This window comes from Symphalangus syndactylus, chromosome 10 (genome assembly GCF_028878055.3).
Source record: "Symphalangus syndactylus isolate Jambi chromosome 10, NHGRI_mSymSyn1-v2.1_pri, whole genome shotgun sequence".
Lineage (NCBI taxonomy): Eukaryota > Metazoa > Chordata > Mammalia > Primates > Hylobatidae > Symphalangus > Symphalangus syndactylus.
In genome coordinates, this window is record NC_072432.2 from 11,194,170 (window position 1) to 11,214,296 (window position 20,127).

Here is a 20,127-nt window from a genome sequence, read left to right on the forward strand (position 1 = left end):
AGGAACTAAGCTTTGTAGTTATGTAATCTGGGTTTACAACCCATCTCAGATTTTAACCCCACAGAGACTATGTTAAATGGAGATTAAAAAAAAAAATCTTTGAGGGACTAAAAGAATAAATAAAACTATGAGGAAAGCACTGGACTTGCGCTGGCACATCAGGCGACCCTCTACCCTCCCTTCCTAGACTATACTCTATTAACACTAAGAGATAACTGTTCCACATAGCAACAAAAGTCAAAATGTAAATTTCTATGAGCTTCAAACCAGAAGCTCCTGAAAAACAATGCTCCAGATATTCTATTTAATAAAACAAAATTAAGACCATCTCTAAGGAATAAGGTAGAGATTCACAAGTGAAATACAGAGTGTGAAAGGCGTATGAAATTTGACTAACACTTACATCTTCCAGTGGTGTTATAGATGCACTCTCTCCTCCATAGTAAGGGTTTCGATCCATATGAAGAACTTTCTTGCCATTCACTGACATTATACCTGACAGGATACATTCCTATAGAAAAAGCATAGTATCTTGAAAAGAAAGTTCTACAGCATATTTAAAACAGATCTCTTTTTTTAAGCCCTCCATAACACATTCTCTTAGTAATTACACTTATATTGATGCAACATGACATAATTTATGAAGAAAACTCTTAAGAAACCAGGGGTCCAGGTGTGGTCTGTGGGCCCCTATGCATCCCAAGATTAAAACTGTTTCATAATAACACTAAGACATTAGTCACCTTTTTTTTTTTTTTTTTTTTTTTTTTTGAGATAGAGTTTCACTCTTGTTGCCCAGGCAGGAGTGCAATGGCGCAATCTCGGCTCACTGCAACCTCCGCCTCCAGGGTTCAAGCAGTTCTCCTGCCTCAGCCTCTTGAGTAGGTGGGATTACAGGTGCCCGCCACCACGCCCGGCTAATTTTTTGTATTTTTAGCAGAGAAAGAGTTTCACCATGTTGGCAAGGCTGGTCTTGAACTCCTGACCTCAGGTGATCCTCCCACCTCAGCCTCCCAAAGCGCTGGGATTACAGGCATAAGCCATCATGCCCGGCCTAGTCACCTTTTTAAACAGTGTTGACATTTCCACTGATGAGGTAAAATCAATGGTGGATAAAACAAATTAAGACAGGGCTCTAAACTATACTAGTCATCATTACATTCTTCATCGCCAGGCATTCATTTAAGGATGTCCTTGATAGGGTGGGCACAGTAGCTCATGCCTGTAATCCCAGCACTTTGGGAGGCCAGGGCAGGTGAGCAAGACCAGCCTGACCAACGTGGAGAAATCTTATCTCTAGTAAAAATACAAAATTAGCCGGGCATGGTGGCACATGCCTGTAATCCTAGCTATTCAAGAGGCCGAGGCAAGTGAATCACTTGAACCTGGGAGGCAGAGGTTGTGGTGAGCCAAGATCACACCATTACACTCCAGCCTGGGCAACAAGAGCTAAACTCCATCTCAAGAAAAAAAAAAAAAAAAAGGATGTCCTTGATAAAAGCATTAAGAAGTAACTTTATTGGCCAGGCATGGTGGCTCACACCTGCAATCCCAGCACTTTGGGAGGCTAAGGCGGGTGTATCACTTGAGCCCAGGAGTTTCAGACCAGCCTGGGCAACATGGTGAAACCCTGTCTCTACTAAATACACAAAAATTAGCAGGGCATGGTGGTGGTGGTGCATGCCTGTAATTCCAGCAATTCAGGAGGCTGAGGCAGAATTGCTTGAACCCAGGAGGCGGAGGTTGCTGTGAGCTGAGACCACGCCACTGCACTCAAGCCTGGGTGATAGATCAAGACTGAGTAGCAAAAAAAATTAACTTTATTAAACATATACCCTTCAACAGTCATCTTTTAAACATTGTGTGTGACAAAATGGGAAGAATACAGACAGTACTTCGGCTCGGGAAAACCTGTGCCACTGATCTGTAAGCTGAACTAGCCACTTTTTTTATGAATAATCATTTTTATTTGAAAGAACTGACCAACAAACTATGATTATTCAGATTTAGGTATTTGACATTTTCTCAAAGAAGAACATAAAGAAAAATAACTGACACGTTGCCAATAACAAAAAGTCAAATTTTAAATGAAAATTAGAATTATGGAAAATTTGGCCGGGCGCGGCTGCTCATGCCTGTAATCCCAGCACTTTGAGAGGCCGAGGCAGGTGGATCACGAGGTCAGGAGATTGAGACCATCCTGGCCAACATGGTGAAACCCCATCTCTACTAAAAATACAAAACTTAGCTGGGCATGGTGGCGCATGCCTGTAATCCCAGCTACTCGGGAGGCTGAGGCAGGAGAATCGCTTGAACCACGGAGGTGGAGGCTGCAGTGAGCCGAGATCGCACCACTGCACTCCAGCCTGGCAACAGAGCAAGACTCCATCTCAAAAAAAAAAAAAAAAAGAATAATGGAAAACTTACAACTACCACCATGGGCACACATCAGGTTCCCCAATACATGAAGAACTTTTCTGACATTATCAGTGACAATACTAACAAATGTGATTTTTTGATAATGTAAAATGAAATGTGTCAACATTGAGAAGACCTGCTTTACTCAGAGTAAACCTTGCTTTCCAAATAATGGGTGAATGAAATTACAAAATCACACAAGAGGAAAAAAGAGGAATTTAAAGTGCAAGCTAGATCAATGGGTGTTAATATATCAGAACATAAAACATTCATTAATGTGGCTTCAGATTTCATAATGCAATCTCTTAAAAACTACCACTTGTGCTTTCGTATAAACCAAAGAATATCTACAATAACCTGAAAGGCTATTTAATTACTCCTCCCTTTTCCAACTACATGTCTGTGTGAGACCTGTTTTCATATACTTCAGCCTAGACAATATATCGCAACAGAACTGAACACAGAAGCATGTATGTGAATTCAGTTTTATTAAGCCAGACATTAAAGGATTTGCAGAAAATGTGAAATAGTGATAGTCTTCTCACAATTTTGTTTTAGAATATATACTCAGGCTTAAGATGGCTTAAGCCCAGGAGTTAGAGACCAGTCTGGGCAACAGGGCAAAACCCTCTCTCTGCAAAAAATACAAAAATTAGCTGGATGTGGTGGTGAGTACCTTAGTCCCTGCTACTCAAGAGGCTGAGAGGTGGGAGGATTACTTGAACCCAGGAGCACAAAGGTGCAGTGAGCCATGATGAGGCCGCTGCACTTCAGCCTGGGTGACAAAGTGAGATCCTATCTCAATAACAAAAAAAAGTACATATACAGCTAAAATTGTTATACATGTTAACATGTGATGGGTTTATTATTTGTCAGTGAATTATTTATTCCTCCATTTCTAATATGATAAATATCAATAGTACAACCTTTATAAACAAAAGCTCTTCAAGGTCCTGAATTTTTTAGAATGTGAACAGATCCTGAGACTAAAAAGTTTGAAAACTAGAGCCCTAAGCAAAGCATATAGGACAACCACCAATAAATTGACAATCAACCGAAAAGTATAAATGACCACTCTCAGGAAAAAGATAAAGCAAGCATGAATACACTAAGACAAACCAAATTAAGAAGAGGGAAAAAATTAATACAATTAATGTGAAGAAACACAGGAATGGGCATATTATCACTCAAAAAGGGTTTTGGTGATCAGTGCTTTATTTCTTAGAGACAAAGGAAATTCCATGTATCTTTATAAATCTTTAATATTTCTCAAATTTATCCAAAGGACCCTAGATGTCAAAGAACAATCCTATTCTCTACAAGTCTATTTGACTTTGAAACCCGTATTTTTAAAATTCACACAAATTTCAAGTTTTCTTCTATAATGTATCTATTCATTTAGTATTTTTTTAAATGTCTTAAATTACTTACCATGAGGTTCAAATTTTACTATAGGAGTGTGAATCTTTTTTTTTTTATTTTATTGAGATAGGAGTCTCACCCTGTCGCCCAGACTGGAGTGCAGTGGCATGATCTCAGCTCACTGCAACCTTTGCCTCCCAGGTTCAAGCGATTCTCCTGCCTCAGCCTCCTGAGTAGCTGGGATTACAGGCAAGCACCACCACGCCTGGCTAACGTTTGTATTTTTAGTAGAGATGGGGTTTCACCATGTTGGCCAGGTTAGTCTTGAACTCCTGGCCTCAACTGATCTGCCCACCTTGGCCTCCCAAAGTGCTGGGATTACAGGCATGAGCCACTACGCCCGGCCTGAATCATTCTTTCTTTAACTCAAGAAACAAAACATTCTGAGCACTCCAAAAGGCCCTCATGCCCTATTCCAATCATAACCACCACTATCCCCCAGCACTCTCATAATTTCTAATGGCAAAGATTTGTTCTGCCCGCTTCTGAACTCTAAAAATGTCATCATATGTATTAACTTTCTGCATCTGACATTATTTGACATGTTTCAAGATTCTTTCATGTTTTGTGCGTGGTCTATTTATTCTCATTGCTATAGAGCAAGGTCCCCAGAGATGAGACAAATCCAGCCTGAAGGCTATTTCTGTGAAGTTTTATTGGTAAATACCCATATCTGTTCGTGTACATACTGTTTATGGCTGTTTTCCTAGTACCACAGCAGAGTTGGGCAGCTGTGAGAGAAAGTCTACATAACCTAAAATAGTTAACTATCTGGAGCTTTTCTTTTTTTTTTTTTTTTTTTTTTTTTTTAAAAGACAAGAGTTTCTCTCTTGTCACCCAGGCTGGAGTGCAATGGCACGATCTCGGCTCACCGCAACCTCTGCCTCCTGGGTTCTAGCGATTCTCCTGCCTCAGCCTCCCAAGCAGCTGGGACTACAGGTGTGCGCCACCACGCCCAGCTAATTTTTGTATTTTTAGTACAGATGGGGTTTCACCATCTTGGGCAGGCTGGTCTCGAACTCCTGACCTCATGATCCACCCGTGTCGGCCTCCCAAAGTGCTGTGATTACAGGCGTTGAGCCATGGTGCCTGGCTACTATCTGGAACTTTTCAGAGTGTATAGCTAACCCTGCAAGCAGGGCATCTCAGTGTGGTTCCTGACTTGGCATCACCTGCCAACTTGTTAGAAATGTAAATTCTACCCAGATTTCCAAACTTCAGGTTGTATCCATATCACCTGGAGGGCTTGAAAAAAGACTGCTAGGCCCCATCTACAGAGCTTCTGAGTTAGTAGGTCTGAGGTTGGATCTGAGAATTTGCTCTTTAAAAAAAAAAAAAAAAAAAAGGTTGGGGGGGAGCAGACAGGGTCTCACTCCGTTGCCCAGCCTGGAGTACAGTGGTGTGATCATGGCTCACCACAGCCTCAACCTCCAGGCTCAAGAGATCCTCTAACCTCAGCCTCCTGAGAAGCTGGGACTACAGACATGTGCCACCACACCTGCCTAATTTTTTAATTTTTTGTAGCAACACTATGTTGCCCAGCCTTGGCCTTGCAAAGCAAGGTTTGCTCAAGCAATCCTCCTGCCTCGTCCTCCCAAAGTGCTGAGATTACAGGTGTCAGCCACCACTGATGCTGATGAGGTGATACTGATAATGCTGGTCCAGGACCAATTTCAAGAACTACTAAAGCTGTGTTTGCAAATTTTATTATACATTAAGAATAACCTGGAGATCCTGTTAAACTGTAGATTCTGATTCTGTGTAATATCTGGGTTGGGGCCTAAACTTCTGCAGTTCTGGTAAATTCTCAGGTGTTGCAGATGCAGCTGATCTATGCATCACACTTTGAGTAACACAGCTGTAGATGATTCCACTGAATGAATATACCACAATTTACTTCTCCATTTTACTCTTGGTGGATATTTGGATAATTTCCAGTTTTTCACTATTACAAATAATGCTCTATGAACATTCTCACATGTGTCTTCTAAGTGTGCCTTTCTGTTATATATCAAGAAGAGTATGAATACATTCAACTTTAACAGATATTACCAAACAGCTTTCCAAAAATGGTTGTACCAATTTACACTTTTGTCCACAGTGAAAGTCCCCACTGTTTCAAATCCTTGACCACTTATACTCTTGCCTTTTTCATTTTAGCCATTCTAGTTAAGAAGTGATTTAATTTGAATTTCCTGAGGACAAATAAGGTTGAACACTTTTTAAATAGTTGATTAATAATCAGGGACCCGGCATAGTGGCTCATGCCTATAATCCCAGCCCTTTGGGAAGCCAAGGTGGGAGAATCGCTTGAGCCCAAGAGTTCAACACCAGCCCAGGTAACACAGTGAGACTCCCATCTCTACAAAAGAAAATTTGAAAAAAAAAAAAAAAAAAAAAAAAACTGTTTACTGATGATCAAGCTAAGTGATAAGGCACTTTTGATAAGTGCCTATTCAAAATTTTTCCCCATTTTTTAAATGGGCTTTTTCTCACTGCTTTATAAAAGTACTTTATATACCATATATAAATCCTTTATTAGTTACATGTACTGCAATTATCTTCTTCCATTCTGTGGCCTGCTTTTTCACTTTCTTCATTATGTCTTCATAAAAGGAAATGAAGGTATTTTACAACTACAAAAATCAATCCTAATACTGACTAAAACAATTTACTTTTGGGGAGTGGGGGAAGAAAACAACCTAAAGCAGCACCAACATACAGTTCCACATATGAAAATAAAATATTTACTATCTTAAAAATAAGTTATGACACAGCAGAGGAAGAACAGTTACATTCCCAGCTGACAAAAGTAGACTGCAGGGTTCAACTTTTGAAAGCAAAATCTCAGCAAGCAAATTAAGAGTGTTGCACAGCTTCTATATATAACCTTTCACACTAAGCATGACCCACTGGACTATGGCCGTAAAGCAAGCACTGAGGCCTAAAATAAAGGGCCCAGTAATTTAAAGATGTGGCCGAGTCCAAAGAGCTCACAGCAACTACCTTCAAAGGCACCACTTGGAGCAAATATGACAAGAGCTAACTAAAGCTAATAAAAAACCTGCAGGCCCACTGGTTCCTCTATACCCAACTATTATAAAAGACTGCCTCCACACTGCTAAAAGAATATATAATAGCACAAACATAATAAACTTTGTTTTAAAACATGGGTGAAGTCATTAATTCATTGATACAATTTATCAGTCATATCTGGGCACAGAGTATATATTAATGATCCTAAAATTTTAACATTTTTCCAAAATTACCAGCTCAAAATTAAATTCTACTACAACCTATCTGGTAAATACACACTATTAACAAGCAAAGCACATTAAAGCCATAAAAACTAAGCTTCTCTTTTTCGCACTAGAAAAGCTGGTCCATTCATCATGTACGTCGAGTATATTGCTAACTTTAACCAGGAAACTTGTATGTGAATGAATATTCACCAACATACAAGTTGTAAATGTAACAGGTAAGAGTACCCACTCTAACTTCAAACTCACCTACAAATGACCTAAGCAGGATAAGAATACATATTCACATCCAAAATCACTAAGACTATAAAACCATCTTCAGAATCCAAGTTCTGTATGACACTAGCATCTGCCACCCATCTGGCACTTGATGTTCTCCTAATAAAAAGAGGTAACCAGCCAAAATGGTTTTTAATGTTTAATTGCACCAATGTGCTACTATGTGTAGATATGTGGATGCGGGGCTGGGGGACAGAACCATCAGCGATACTGATGTTCTCTTCCTTCAGCACCCTACACATAACACCAGGGTTGCAATAATCAAAAACAGAATAATTCATTTGGACAACACCCAAACATATTAGACAAAGCACTTGAAGACGCTGAATGGAATTTCTATATATGAACTGTTACACTTAAATGGCGTTTCCACGGCCAATAACAATAGTATGCTGAAAAATTAATGCCCACTCCCCAACCCCAATTAAAGAGCAATTTAGACTTGGAAGGGAATAGAGCCAAAATTTATTAATATTTTGATATACCTTCCTAGTGACAAACTAAACTCTATACCCTGGCTGGGCAAGGTGGCTCACGCCTGTAATCCTAACACTTTGGGAGGACGAGGCAGGAGGACTGCTTGAGCCCAGGAGTTTGAGACCAGCCTGGGCAACATGGCAAAACCCCATTTCTACAAAAAATACCCAAACTACATGCCTCCTGTAGTCCCAGCTAACTTGGGAAGCTGAAGTGGGAGGATCGTTTGAGCCTGGAAGGTTGAGGCTACAGTGAGCTGTGATCACACAACTGCACTCCAGCCTGGGTGAGAGGCTGAGACCCTGTCTCAAAAACAACAAAAAATCGCCGGGCGCGGTGGCTCACGCCTGTAATCCCAGCACTTTGGGAGGCCGAGGCGGGCGGATCACGAGATCGAGACCATCCTGGCTAACACGGTGAAACCCCGTCTCTGCCAAAAATACAAAAAATTAGCTGGGCGCAGTGGTGGGCGCCTGTAGTCCCAGCTACTCAGGAGGCTGAGGCAGGAGAATGGCGTGAACCCGGGAGGCGGAGCTTGCAGTGAGCTGAGATCGCGCCACTGCACTCTGGCCTGGGAGAAAGACTCCGTCTCAAAAAAAAAAAAAAAAATCCTCTACACCCTATCAAATCCTACTGCATTTTAAAGTTCTGTTATGGGCTGGGTGCAGTGGGTCTCGCCTGTAATTCCAGCACTTTCGGAGGCCGAGGCAGGCAGATCACCTGAGATCAGGAGTTCGAAACCAGCCTGGCCAACATGGTGAAAACCCCATCTCTACTAAAAATACAAAAAAAATTGGCCAGGCGTGGTGGTGAGCACCTGTAATCCCAACCACTTGGGAGGCTGAGGCAGGAGAATTACTTGAACCGGGGAGGCAGAGGTTGCAGTGAGCCGAGATTGAACCACTGCACTCCAGCCTGGGTAACAGAGAGCTCTGTCTCAGAAATAAAAAGTATTGTTGTTACGAAAAAAAAAACTACAAATACATACATACACACACACAAATGTGATCAGAAGTACAAATAATATTAAAGTGCCTTTTCAAAACTACTTACCTAGAAATATGAGAAAATATATTAACCAGAAAAATTTTAAATCGGTTCATTTCAATGGCATATATCTTACAGCAACAACATACTAAAAATGGCTGTTTTATGAAGAATGTTTCTTTAAATGACTCTGCCCCTCCAGTGCATCTCATTAAAAACTGTCAGGCGCGGTGGCTCATGCCTATAATCCCAGCACTTTGGGACGCCTAGGCGGGTGGATCACCTGAGGTCAGGAGTTCAAGACCAGCCTGACCAATATGGTGAAACCCCGACTCTACTAAAAATACAAATATTAGCTGGGCATGGTGGCAGGCACCTGTAATCCCAGCTACTCGGGAGGCTGAGACAGGAGAACTGCTTGAACCTGGGAAGCAGAGGTTGCGGTGAGCTGAGATCACATCACTGCACTCCAGCCTGGGCAACAGAGTGAGACTCCATCTCAAAAAAAAAAAACAACTGTCGAAAGATACCTTCTCTTGAAATGTGGCTAATTATATCACTCTCCTGCTCAAAGTCCTCTCACTGCCTTGAAGATGATTTTCACATTTCTTAGCCTAGAATATCTCTCCAAACCTTCTGTTTCAAGCAAAACAAACCACTCCCCATTCCCTACATACATCCTTGACTTAGCATTGACTTATGCTGACTGCTCTCTGCCTAAAAAATCATTTCTCCATTCAAAGCTTGCCAATATTTTTTTAAACCCAGCTAAATATCTCCTTCTTTACGAGGTTTTCCTGATTCCCTGTCTGAACTCACATAAGTGCACCTCTTAGGGGACTTAATGCTTTCTCATACTAATTCTTATTAGTTACTCCCCAACACGAGAACAAGCTACTTACAGACAGGTTCTGTGTTTACCTTTTTACTGCCCATAACTGATCACAATAGTCACTGGGTTTAAATAACTGAAACTGAAACTATTACTCCAGTAAGAGTCTCCAATCAGGTACTATGGGAGGGAAGACAGGGGTAATTGCAGTGTATCACACATGTGAACATCTACCAGTGGTCTTTAAAACCCAATGTCACACTATTGTCATCTCTACATGCTAAAATATGTCTAATTTCACTTGTATTTTCTTTTGGCCAGGATGCTTAATGCTGGTTTAAACTGCCCACAACACAGCTCCCAAGTGTAACAGCATTTGCAAATATTGATCCTACGCCCACTACTGTAGTGAACAGAAAGTCCTTTGTCTACAGAACTCTAACACAGCTATAAGCAAGAACTCTCAAAGAGCAAATCAAAGATTAAGCAAATCCAAGAGGCAATCTGAATTACAGTTCAGAATTTTAAAATCAAGTATAAAACCTCTTCTGAATCTGAAATCACAAAATTTTGGTAAAGAGAAATGAGGAAAAGTATCTGGGATGTAAAGCAAGTTTTTAAACATATGATGCTGAGAATCATCTGGTATACATCACTAAAGTATATATTTCTATTCATAAATCCTTACTGTGTAGAATAAAACAAAAAATGAGAAGAAAAAAACCTCTGGGAAGCACAAATAGCTGTGGAACTAGTTACTCTTATTTTTTTAATCTACTATGTCTAACAAGACTCGTGAATTTATTTCCAAGTCCATAGTGAACTATGTGCAAATTATGTGGTAAGAGGCTGCCTACACATGCTGAAAGCAGAGAAAAGTAAACGTTGCCAGCCTAACAGTAAAGTAAGATAGAGGGAAAAAATTTGAAGAGTAAACTGAAGAGCTCAAAAAGCAGAGCAGTCTGAGAGTAAATGGGGCAAAAGTTCCTACAAAGCTGCGGGGTCTTCATGGCTTCACCATGTTACAGCACGACACAATAATTAAACTTCACTATGTGAAATCTTAGTTATCGAGTATGTTTCTTAGTTTGTTAAAGAAGTTGTGACAGCATTTAGAAAGGCAATATCCAAAAGCTGTGCTCTTTAGAGATAACCCTTAATTCCTTAGAAAATTCAATTGTGTGGAATACTCCATTTCTTTTACACACAGAATGAAGATTTTATTCCTTTATACCAAATCGTTTTGTATCTTCTTGATTAAAATTACTATCAATATTTGTGATTATGAGCTTGGACTTAACAACTCATACAAACAATGGCAGCATTAAGCAACACAGCAACTCCAGCACTTCCTTACACTTCTTTAAAAGTAACAAGTTCTTAGCACTGAAAGTACTTGCCTTTTTTTAGGTTCTTAAGTCTCGGGCACTAAATATAAAGTAAATTTTAAGAAAATTAATTAACTCCAGACATTCAAAAGTTAATTCTGAGTGCTAACTTTGGTTTTCTCTTCCTCTAATTTTTAATCATCTAATTCCTGGTAACACTAAAAATAAGGATATATGATTTCTCATTATCAAAATCATCCTGTCATCACTACTCCTATCAATGATGGTAATAATGTGATTGTCCTGAATTGATATAATTATCAAAGAACATCTCAGCAAACTTAGGAAGGCTCACAGAGATTAAAGTTATCACAGCTACAAAATGACAGCAGAAACGGGTCTGATTTCTAGTTAAGTATGCATCTACCATTCATCAAAGAGTTCACAATCCAAATGAAAATTTAAACAAAGTGCATGATCTTAACTTGTTATATAAAAAGACTGTTTCACCATCTTTGATACAAAGTGATGTGAACGAGGCTTGTGGAAGCCTGCATGATGGTGGATTTGCACTCACTCGTCCATGCTCAACTGACCTCAACTGTGAACAAATCTGAAAGACCAGCAACAACCATGGAAAAACGGTGGAACTAACTGGCTCTTAAAACACGCTGGCAGCAACACTACCCATTCCAAAGGGCAAAATTCACCACAAACTACTAAGCTCAGCTTGGAATCCCAATTAGGCACTTAAAAAAAAAACAACAACACAAAACCTGCAGTGGGCAGGGCCTATTCATTTAGGCATCCAACAGACTTCCAGCTTTTCAAAGGCAGACACAGGATTACTCCTGGATTGGTCAAACATAACAAAGTATTCAGAATGATTGCATATAACTATAAACAGAAAAATGACAGACCAGAAAAACACCAATTCTAATTCTTCACAAACCTTTCCTTAAAAATTAGTCAAATAAAAGTTCGAAGGTTTTCTCTTGTCTAGAGACATCTAAAAGTGCTATTTTGGGATGTTACCTGTAAAAAAAAAAAAAAATTAGTTTGATCCTGAGAGATTATAATAAATTTCAAAAAATTTGAAGTGGAAGTCTACATTAAATGACTCAGGAATTTGAAGTCAGAGTACACAGGATACACAAGAATTACATCAGTATTCATCTTAATTATGATCAAGCAGCCCAAAGTTAGAATTTCAAATTTCCCCAAAAATTGATAGTTAAAATGGTTTTCTCCAAAGCGAATTCTTTTCCAAGATGAACAGTCTTCATTTTTCAAAAAAAAAAAAAAAAAGAACAGAAAAAGTACAAACTACAGAACCTGCCTGCATTATCTACAGATTACCTAAAGTTCCCTTAGGAACAGATAACCAGGAAAATCAATATACCATGATATTATGTACACCTTGCATTCATATATTACAACGCATTCTTCATGTTGTTATTATCTTCCAACTCCCTGAAGAAAGCTTCGGAGTACAGAGAACTTGGCCTTTAACAATCCATCACCAATCCAATTCTTAGGGGAAAACAGTCCAGAAGAGACAAAGGAGGCAGGGAACCCACCAAACAAAAGGAAAAGGCGGCGAAGGTCAGGTGCGAAAGCATTTGATAGACAAGTTTTGAAAAAACTCAATTCCAATTCTACAGATACTCAGTAAGTGAAAAGGGAGGGTGGCTAAAAAGATTCAATAATACTTCTTATTAGCAGGGGGGAGAAAGGATTAAAAGACTTATTTCTGCGTTTTCTCCCAAAATGTAAGTTAATCAAGCCCTAGCAGTTCCGAAGCAGTGATTATCCAAGACTTGTCAGGAAACCCTGTGCTGGGCTTTGGCAGCCAGACTGACCCGGGGCAGCGGCCGAGGCGCAATAGGAAATGCAACCGCGAGGCCTGCACCGTCCCCTCCGCCTCGGGTGCTGGTTTCCAATCGGGAGAGGTCACCGGCCCAAAGCGGGGAGCAGGAGCCTCGGCCCGGGCCGCCTTCTCCCTCCCCTCCGGCCCAAAGCGGGGAGCGGGAGCCTCGGCCCGGGCCGCCTTCTCCCTCCCCTCCGTTTCCGCTGGGGGCAAGCGCAGAGGCCGGGCTCGGCCGTTACCCCGCCCTGAGCCTTGCGGCCCGCATCTCCATTTCCCCGCCTGCCCCTCACACTGGGAGCCGACCGCTCGCCGCGGGACGCGGGGCGCCCCCGAAGCCGCCCGTGCCCCCAGCCACGACTCCCGTCCCGAAAACTACAGGTGACGGCAGAACGAGACCCCCGAAGAGCTGCGACCCGCGGGCCATGCAGGAGCCGGGGGTACGCCCGCCCCGGCTGCTCAGCCCCGGCCCTCAGCCCCAGAGCCCACCGTCAGGCCGGTGCCCAGCACGATCACGTCGTACTCCTCATTCATGGCGGAGCAGGCGCGGACGCAGGACCCGAGCAAGGAAAAGGCGCAGGGGCTCCGTGACCACCCTACGAGGCTGGGAGGCGCTCTCGGGCGCGAAGGAAAGGGGAAGAGAGAGGAGAGGAAAATGGAGCTGGCGACAAGGCGAGACCGACCGCCACCTCAGACGGGAAGAGAAGAACGGGGCGGGGAGAGAAGAGGAGGGGGTGGTGAGGGGAGTTGAGGGGAGGGCGGTGACTGAGCCTCCGCAGCCAGGGCGGGGCCTGCAGATGCCGGGAGGGCCGCCAATCAGGCGCTCCCGGCACTCTAATTGGCTACGTCCCCGTCGCTCGCACAACTTTTTTTCTTCCCCGCCTCTTGCGAGAGGAAAAGGGCGGGGCGTCGCTATTTTGGCTTCCGGTTCATGTTGTGGCCTCTGCCACGGTGGTCCGGGGGGCGGCTCGCGGGCCGGGGTGGAGGTACACGGAAACGCGGGCGGGGACTGCTCCTGGCCACCACAGTTCTGACTCCCGCCGTCGGGGCGGGAGCTCGCTCGGTCCAAGGTCCTAGAGTCCGATCGCCGCCCTTGGGCTTTGAGCGGACGAGTGCGGCGGCCACGTGTGCGAGGAACGCGGGCCGGGCCGTGTCTCGGGGGAGGCGGCCTTGGTTCCTCCCGTGGGGCTGGGCTCGCCGGGGCTCCGCCGGGAAGAGTTCGGAAATCACACGTGTCCTGTTTCCCGCTGTGTGCCCTCCCTGTTTGGTGCGTTGCCGGTGGGCGCTTTAGGAAATTGGTAGGAGAAAAAGCGGTTTCTTTGGAAAAAGTAACCCTTAACAGAGATGAAAGTGAAGGCCAGGTTTTATTGGGAAACCGATCTGCACCTATCGAGGGCTGTAACTTAAAGCCGCTGTAAACGTGGTAGCTGATCCTTGTATGCAAAGGTTTAGGCCCTAAGCTTAGAAACTGTTCCTTGCGTGCCTTCTACCCCCCTCCTCTATTTCTAGAATTCTCTTAGGAATCTCTAGCGTCATTGAGGACACAGGTGTAAGCAGAAGCTGTGTTCTCAGCTCCAAGAGGCAGACCCCACGAAAGCCTAAGCAGGTGAATTTCGTAAAGGCGTTGACAGTTGGAAAACCTGTGTTTTCAGCACGTGATAAATCTGCATAGTCAGCAGACAAGATTTGGCATTCAAGAAGTCCTCAAATACTTCTCGATAGTAGCTATTCAGAGCCTGCCTTGATAGACCGAACTTGCTCATGTTTAAATCATTAAGATAGAGGAAAGAATGTAACAACTTTCTAAAATGTTTCTTACCCCATAAATACTTGAAGAAGGTGTGTTATATTGGACCGTGGACCTTTCTGGGGGGGAGGGGAGAAGAAAGCAAAAGTAAAGTTTAAATTTATATTCAACCTTAATTTGATTGTATATATTTATGACCAAATGATTAGTGCACAGTTGACCATACAACTGACTATGCAACAGTGAGTGTAACTGACTTTTCTTTTGACCAAGCTAATGATGACTAAATAAGGTCCTTCTGTTGCTCTGTCTTCAAGTCATCAGGGGGTCATACTACCTATATTTTTGAACCAACATGAAATACCCTTTTTTTTAATTTTTCTGAGACAATCTCGCCCTGTCGTCCAGGCTGGAGTGCAGCAGTGCAATCATGCCTCACTGCAGCCTTGATCTCCTGGGCTCAAGCCATCCTCCCACCTCAGTCTCCCGAGTACCAGGGACAAGAGGTACAGGCCACCACACCTGACTACTGACCCTTTTTTTTTTTTAGTTAGCAATAACAATAAAGAGCTTTTTTCACAATTGCCATCAGCCTCTGACTGTCGAAGAGAAATTTAAGCATGTCAGCTGAATTATGTTAACCATGTTTTAGGTGAAGACTATTTCATCAATACTCAGAGTTGTGAGAAACTTAAAGACACTGAGATAAGGGAATTGAATTTAAGGCTAATAAGGATCCCTTCCTTACTTAACACTGAAGTTCATTATAGTTCACAGTACAGGCCCTATGGCCCAACAGAAGGACAATAACAAACCTGGACTGAGCCTTAATGGACTGAGTGCATCTAAAATGCTGTACCTGGGCTGGGCACAATGGTTCACGCCTGTAATCCTAACACTTTGAGAGGCTGAGATGAGAGGATCATTTGGGGCCAGGAGTTCAAAACCAACCTGTGCTGTAGAGCCGAGGTAACAAACTGAGACGCCATCCCTATAAAAAATTAGCTGGAGGCTGGGCATGGTGGCTCACGCCTGTAATCCCAGCACTTTGGGAGGCTGAGGCAGGCGGATCACAAGGTCAGGAGTTTGGAGTTTGAGACCAGCCTGGCCAATATGGTGAAACCCCGTCTCTACTAAATATACAAAAATTAGCCGGGCATGGTGGCACATGCCTGTAGTCCCAGCTACTCAGGAAGCTGAGGCAGAAGAATCGCTTGAACCCGGGAGACGGAGGCTGAAGTGAGCCGAGATCACGCCACTCCACTCCCGCCTGGGCGACAGAGTGAGACTCCGTCTAAAAAAAACTCGGCAGGCTGAGCGCGGTGGCTCACGCTTATAATCCCAGCACTTTGGGAGGCCGAGGTGGGTGAATCACGAGGTCAGGAGTTCAAGACCAACCTGTCCAAGATGGTGAAACCCCGTCTCTACTAAAACTACAAAAATTAGTCGGGCATGGTGTCAGTCGTTTGTAATCCCAGCTACTTAGGAGGCTGAGGCAGAGAATTGCTTGAACCCGGGAGGCAGAGGTTGCAGTGAGCCAAGATCGTGCCACTGCACTCCGGCTTGGGTGACAAAGCAAGACTCCGTATCAAAAAAAAAAATTAGCTGGGCATGGTGGCACAAGCCTGCAGTCCTAGCTACTCAGGAGGCTGAGCTGGGAGGATCACTTGAGCCCAGGAAGGTCAAGGATACAGTCAGCCATGATGATGCCACTGCACTCTAGCCTAGGCAACACAGCAAAACCCTGTCTCAAAAAAAGAAAATTCTGTGCTTTTTCTTGGATCTTCCACCCTACCCATTCCAGTTGCAAGGGAACTTGTAGACGACAAATACTGCTTAAGGTGAAGAGGCTTCAAAGCCACTAATTGGTTGAGTGGATCTCATGCCACAGATGGTAGTTCCTGCTAGAGTGAAACCTTAAGTTTAGGGGAAGTACGTTGACTGGTGAAGATGAGTGGAAAACATCAATCTTTAATTTTATTTTTTGGTGCCAAAACCCAAGATCAAACCAGGACATCATCAATCTTTAAAATATTTCAAATCTTAAAATTAGCCAGGTGTGGTGGCACATGCCTGTATTCCTAGCTGCTTGGAAGACTGAGGCGGGAGAATCACTGGAACCCAAGAGGCTGAGGTTGCAATGAGCCAAGATAACGCCACTGCACTCCAGCCTGGGTGACAGAGCCAGACTCCGTCTCAAAAAAGTAAAATAAAATATTTCAAATCTTTATGCAAAGCAGGAATCCATGGAGTCTTATTTATACTTGAGTACATGGGAATAATTGTTTGCTGATCTGTTTTTACTAAGCATCCATCTGCACTTTGAAAACGAGAGATTTAATCTAAGGAAAGAAAATGAGAGCAAACCTCAGCCCAGACCATCTTTTTCTCTCCTGCATCACCATGGCAGTTTCTCAACAGGTTTTTTTCCCTCTCTTTTTCCTCTTCTCCTATCTGTTCTGTCCATTATCTTCTAAAAACACGTATCAGATCATGTTCAGGCTTCTGTAGATCTTGTACTTAGAATACATTGTAGATCCTAGTGGGGCATGGTGGCTCACGCCTGTAATCCCAGCGCTTTGGGAGGCTGAGGCAGATCACCTGAGGTCAGGAGTTCGAGACCAGCCTGACCAACATGGTGAAATCCTGTCTCTACTAAAAATACAAAAATTAGCCTGGTGTGGTTGTGCACATCTGTAATTCCAGCTACTCAGGAGGCTGAGGCAGGAGAATTGCTGGAACCTGGGAGGCAGAGGTTGCAGTCAGCCAAGATGGCGCCACTGCACTCCAGCCTGGGAGACAGCAAGACTCCATCTCAAAAAAAAAAAAAAGCGGGGGGGATACATTGTAAATCCTTAAATATAACCTAATACCTTAATCTAGCCTCTGTATGTCTCTCCACCTCTATTTTGTAGTGCTCCTTGGCTCCTTGATCGTTAAACCCAAACATGCTTGTGTTTCGGTTCCTAGAATCTGGTCAAGCCTTTAACCACCCGAGGGCCTTTGTACTCTTGGTTCCATGGCTACCACCCCTCACTTCCCCCTGCACCTCTTCATACAGCTAACTTTTTCCACTTCCTTAGGTCTCAGCTTTCCCCTCAACCATCATTCTCTATCAGTACCATGCTTGTTTCTCACTGCTCTTATTAGAGGGGTAATTATTTTCTTCGCTTGTTCTTTGCTTTTCAAATTGGATGTAAACTCCATAGGGGCAGGGATATTAAGCCTGGACATCCAGTAAAGGGCTGAGCAACTAGTAGAGGATGAGTAAATATTTGACAAATGAATAGGGGACTTGGAAGTTGAGCCCTAGATCAACAAGGACTGAATATGATGATATTGGTACTAGTTTCCTTTTTTTTTTTTTTTTAAGACAGGGTCTCACTCTGTTGCCCAGGCCAGAGTGCAGTGGCACAACCATAGCTCTGTGCAGCCTCAGCCTCCTGGGCTGAAGTGATCCTCCCTCCTCAGCCTCCTGAGTAGCTAGGAGTACGGGCATGTGCCCACCATGCTCAGCTAATTTTTTGTATCTTTGGTAGAGATGGAGTGTCACCTTGTTGCCCAGACTAGTCTCGAACTCCGGGCTCAAGCAATCTGCCCACCACAGCCTCCATAAGTGCTGTGGTTACTGGTGTGAGCCACCACACCAGGCCCCAGTTCCTCTTGATACTTTGGAGAAGTACAATTTTCTTCTAGGAAGGGATACTAAAACTAGTATTTTAAAGAGTCTTAGAGATAGGTATCTATAAAACATAAACTTGTGTAAAACCTAGATAGCTGATGCGGCAGAGGGAACATAATGGGATCTCTAGAAAGGAATTTTAATATAGTTCCAGAAATATATATTTCCTAGCTTATGATCATTCGCCCAGAACCATCCCCTACAAACTGTTTGTCTGCTCCCAGTCTTTATTTTATTTATTTATTTATTTATTTTTGAGACAGAGTGTTTCTCTTGTCGCCCAGGATGGAGTGCAATGGCAGGATCTTGGCTCACTGCAGCCTCCGCCTCCCAGATTCAAGTGATTCTCCTGCCTCAGCCTCCCAAGTAGCTGGGATTACAGGCTTCAGCTACCACGGCCAGCTAATTTTTATATTTTTAGTAGAGACAGGGTTTCACCATGTTGTCCAGGCTGGTCTTGAACTCCTGGCCTCAAGTGATCCGCCCAACTCAGCCTCCCAAAGTGGATTCCCTCCCAAAGCTGGGATTACAGGTGTGAGCACAGCACCCAGCCCTACTTCCAGTCTTTATTTCTGCTCAAACCAGAATTCTAGATATCATCCTTGGTTCTGCCGTCTTTCTCTCCTTCCACATCTATTCTGGTTTTCTATTCTGGTGTACAAACCACCCCGAAATTTAGTGGCTTAAGTGAAAAAAAAAAGAAAAAAACTAGCAGCTTAAAAGAAACAACATATTATTATCTCTTATGGATCGAATGCGTCACCTAGGTGGTAACTGCCTGGGCTTTCAGACGGCTTCAGTTAGTGGCTGGGCTGCAGTCATCTGAAGGTTTTACTGGACTGGACATCCAAGATGGCACAACCACGTGGCTGACAGCTGAGGCTGCCCATCGGCTGGGAGCTCAGCTGGGGCTGTCAACCAGAGCAGCTATGCGTGGCCTCTCTGTTTGGCTTGCACTTCTCAGAGTGGTTGTGTTGAAAGAAACAAGAAGTGGAAGTTACTTGTCTCTTAAGGCCTGGGCCCGGCAACGCCCATAGTCACTTCAGTCTTGTTCTGTTTGTCAGTGCAATCACAGAGCACACCGAAATTCAGATGGAAGAACTGTAGATCCTGTCTCTCCGCTGGAAGTGTATTAATAAGTTGGTAGCCATCTTTATTATTATTATTATTTTTGAGATGGAGTCTTGCTCTGTTGCCCAGGCTGGAGTGCAGTGGCACAATCTAGGCTCACTGCAACGTCCTTCTCCCAAGTTCAAGCAATTCTCATGCCTCAGCCTCCTGAGTAGCTCGGATTACAGGCACACGCCACCACACCCAGCTAATGTTTGCATTTTTAGTAGAGATGGGGTTTCACCATGTTGGCCAGGCTGGTCTCAAACTCCTAAGCTCAAGTGATCTTCCAGCCACAGCCTCCCAAAGCGGTGAGATTACAGGCATGAGCCACCGTGCCCAGTGGTAGCCATCTTTAATCTGCCACAGTACCCTATTAAATTTTGGCCATTCCACCTCATAAAAATCCTTCCAGTCCCTTCTCTTCAACTTCACTGCCACAACCCAAGTGCAGACCACCAAGTTCTCTCCTAGATCCTGGCCCCAGCTTCCTATTGGGACATTTGGTGTTCAGTTCAGGTGGCTCAAACCTGTTCTCTGTATTATAGCCCAAGTGATCTTTATAAAAATCAAAAGTGACCAAGTTGACCACGTCTTTAAGATCTTTCACGGGTCTCCATTGCTGTTAGGATAAAGTCCATACACCTGGTCATTTCCTAACGTGAACTTGAGTGATCTGGATTTGAATTACCTATTCCACCGAATCTCTCACTGCAAC

At 43.4% G+C, this 20,127-nt stretch overlaps 1 protein-coding gene across 3 annotated transcripts in view; it reads right to left on the bottom strand.

Annotated features, from left to right (window-relative positions):
* Window positions 1-16,844, bottom strand: part of GDI2 (GDP dissociation inhibitor 2) — a 52,552-nt gene extending 35,708 nt beyond the window's left edge. For 2 of the 3 annotated variants that reach the window (XM_055296424.2, XM_055296422.2), the window contains exons 1-2: window positions 13,360-16,844; window positions 404-511 (exon numbers count right to left, since the gene is read on the bottom strand). In XM_055296424.2, the coding sequence (XP_055152399.1) occupies window positions 404-511; window positions 13,360-13,404 (153 nt within the window). In that variant the 5' untranslated portion in view covers window positions 13,405-16,844. Of the gene's footprint in view, window positions 1-403; window positions 512-11,955; window positions 12,018-13,359 lie in introns of those variants that run through there. The other variant, XM_055296423.2, reaches the window with a different exon arrangement.
* Between the last annotated feature and the right edge of the window lie 3,283 nt (window positions 16,845-20,127).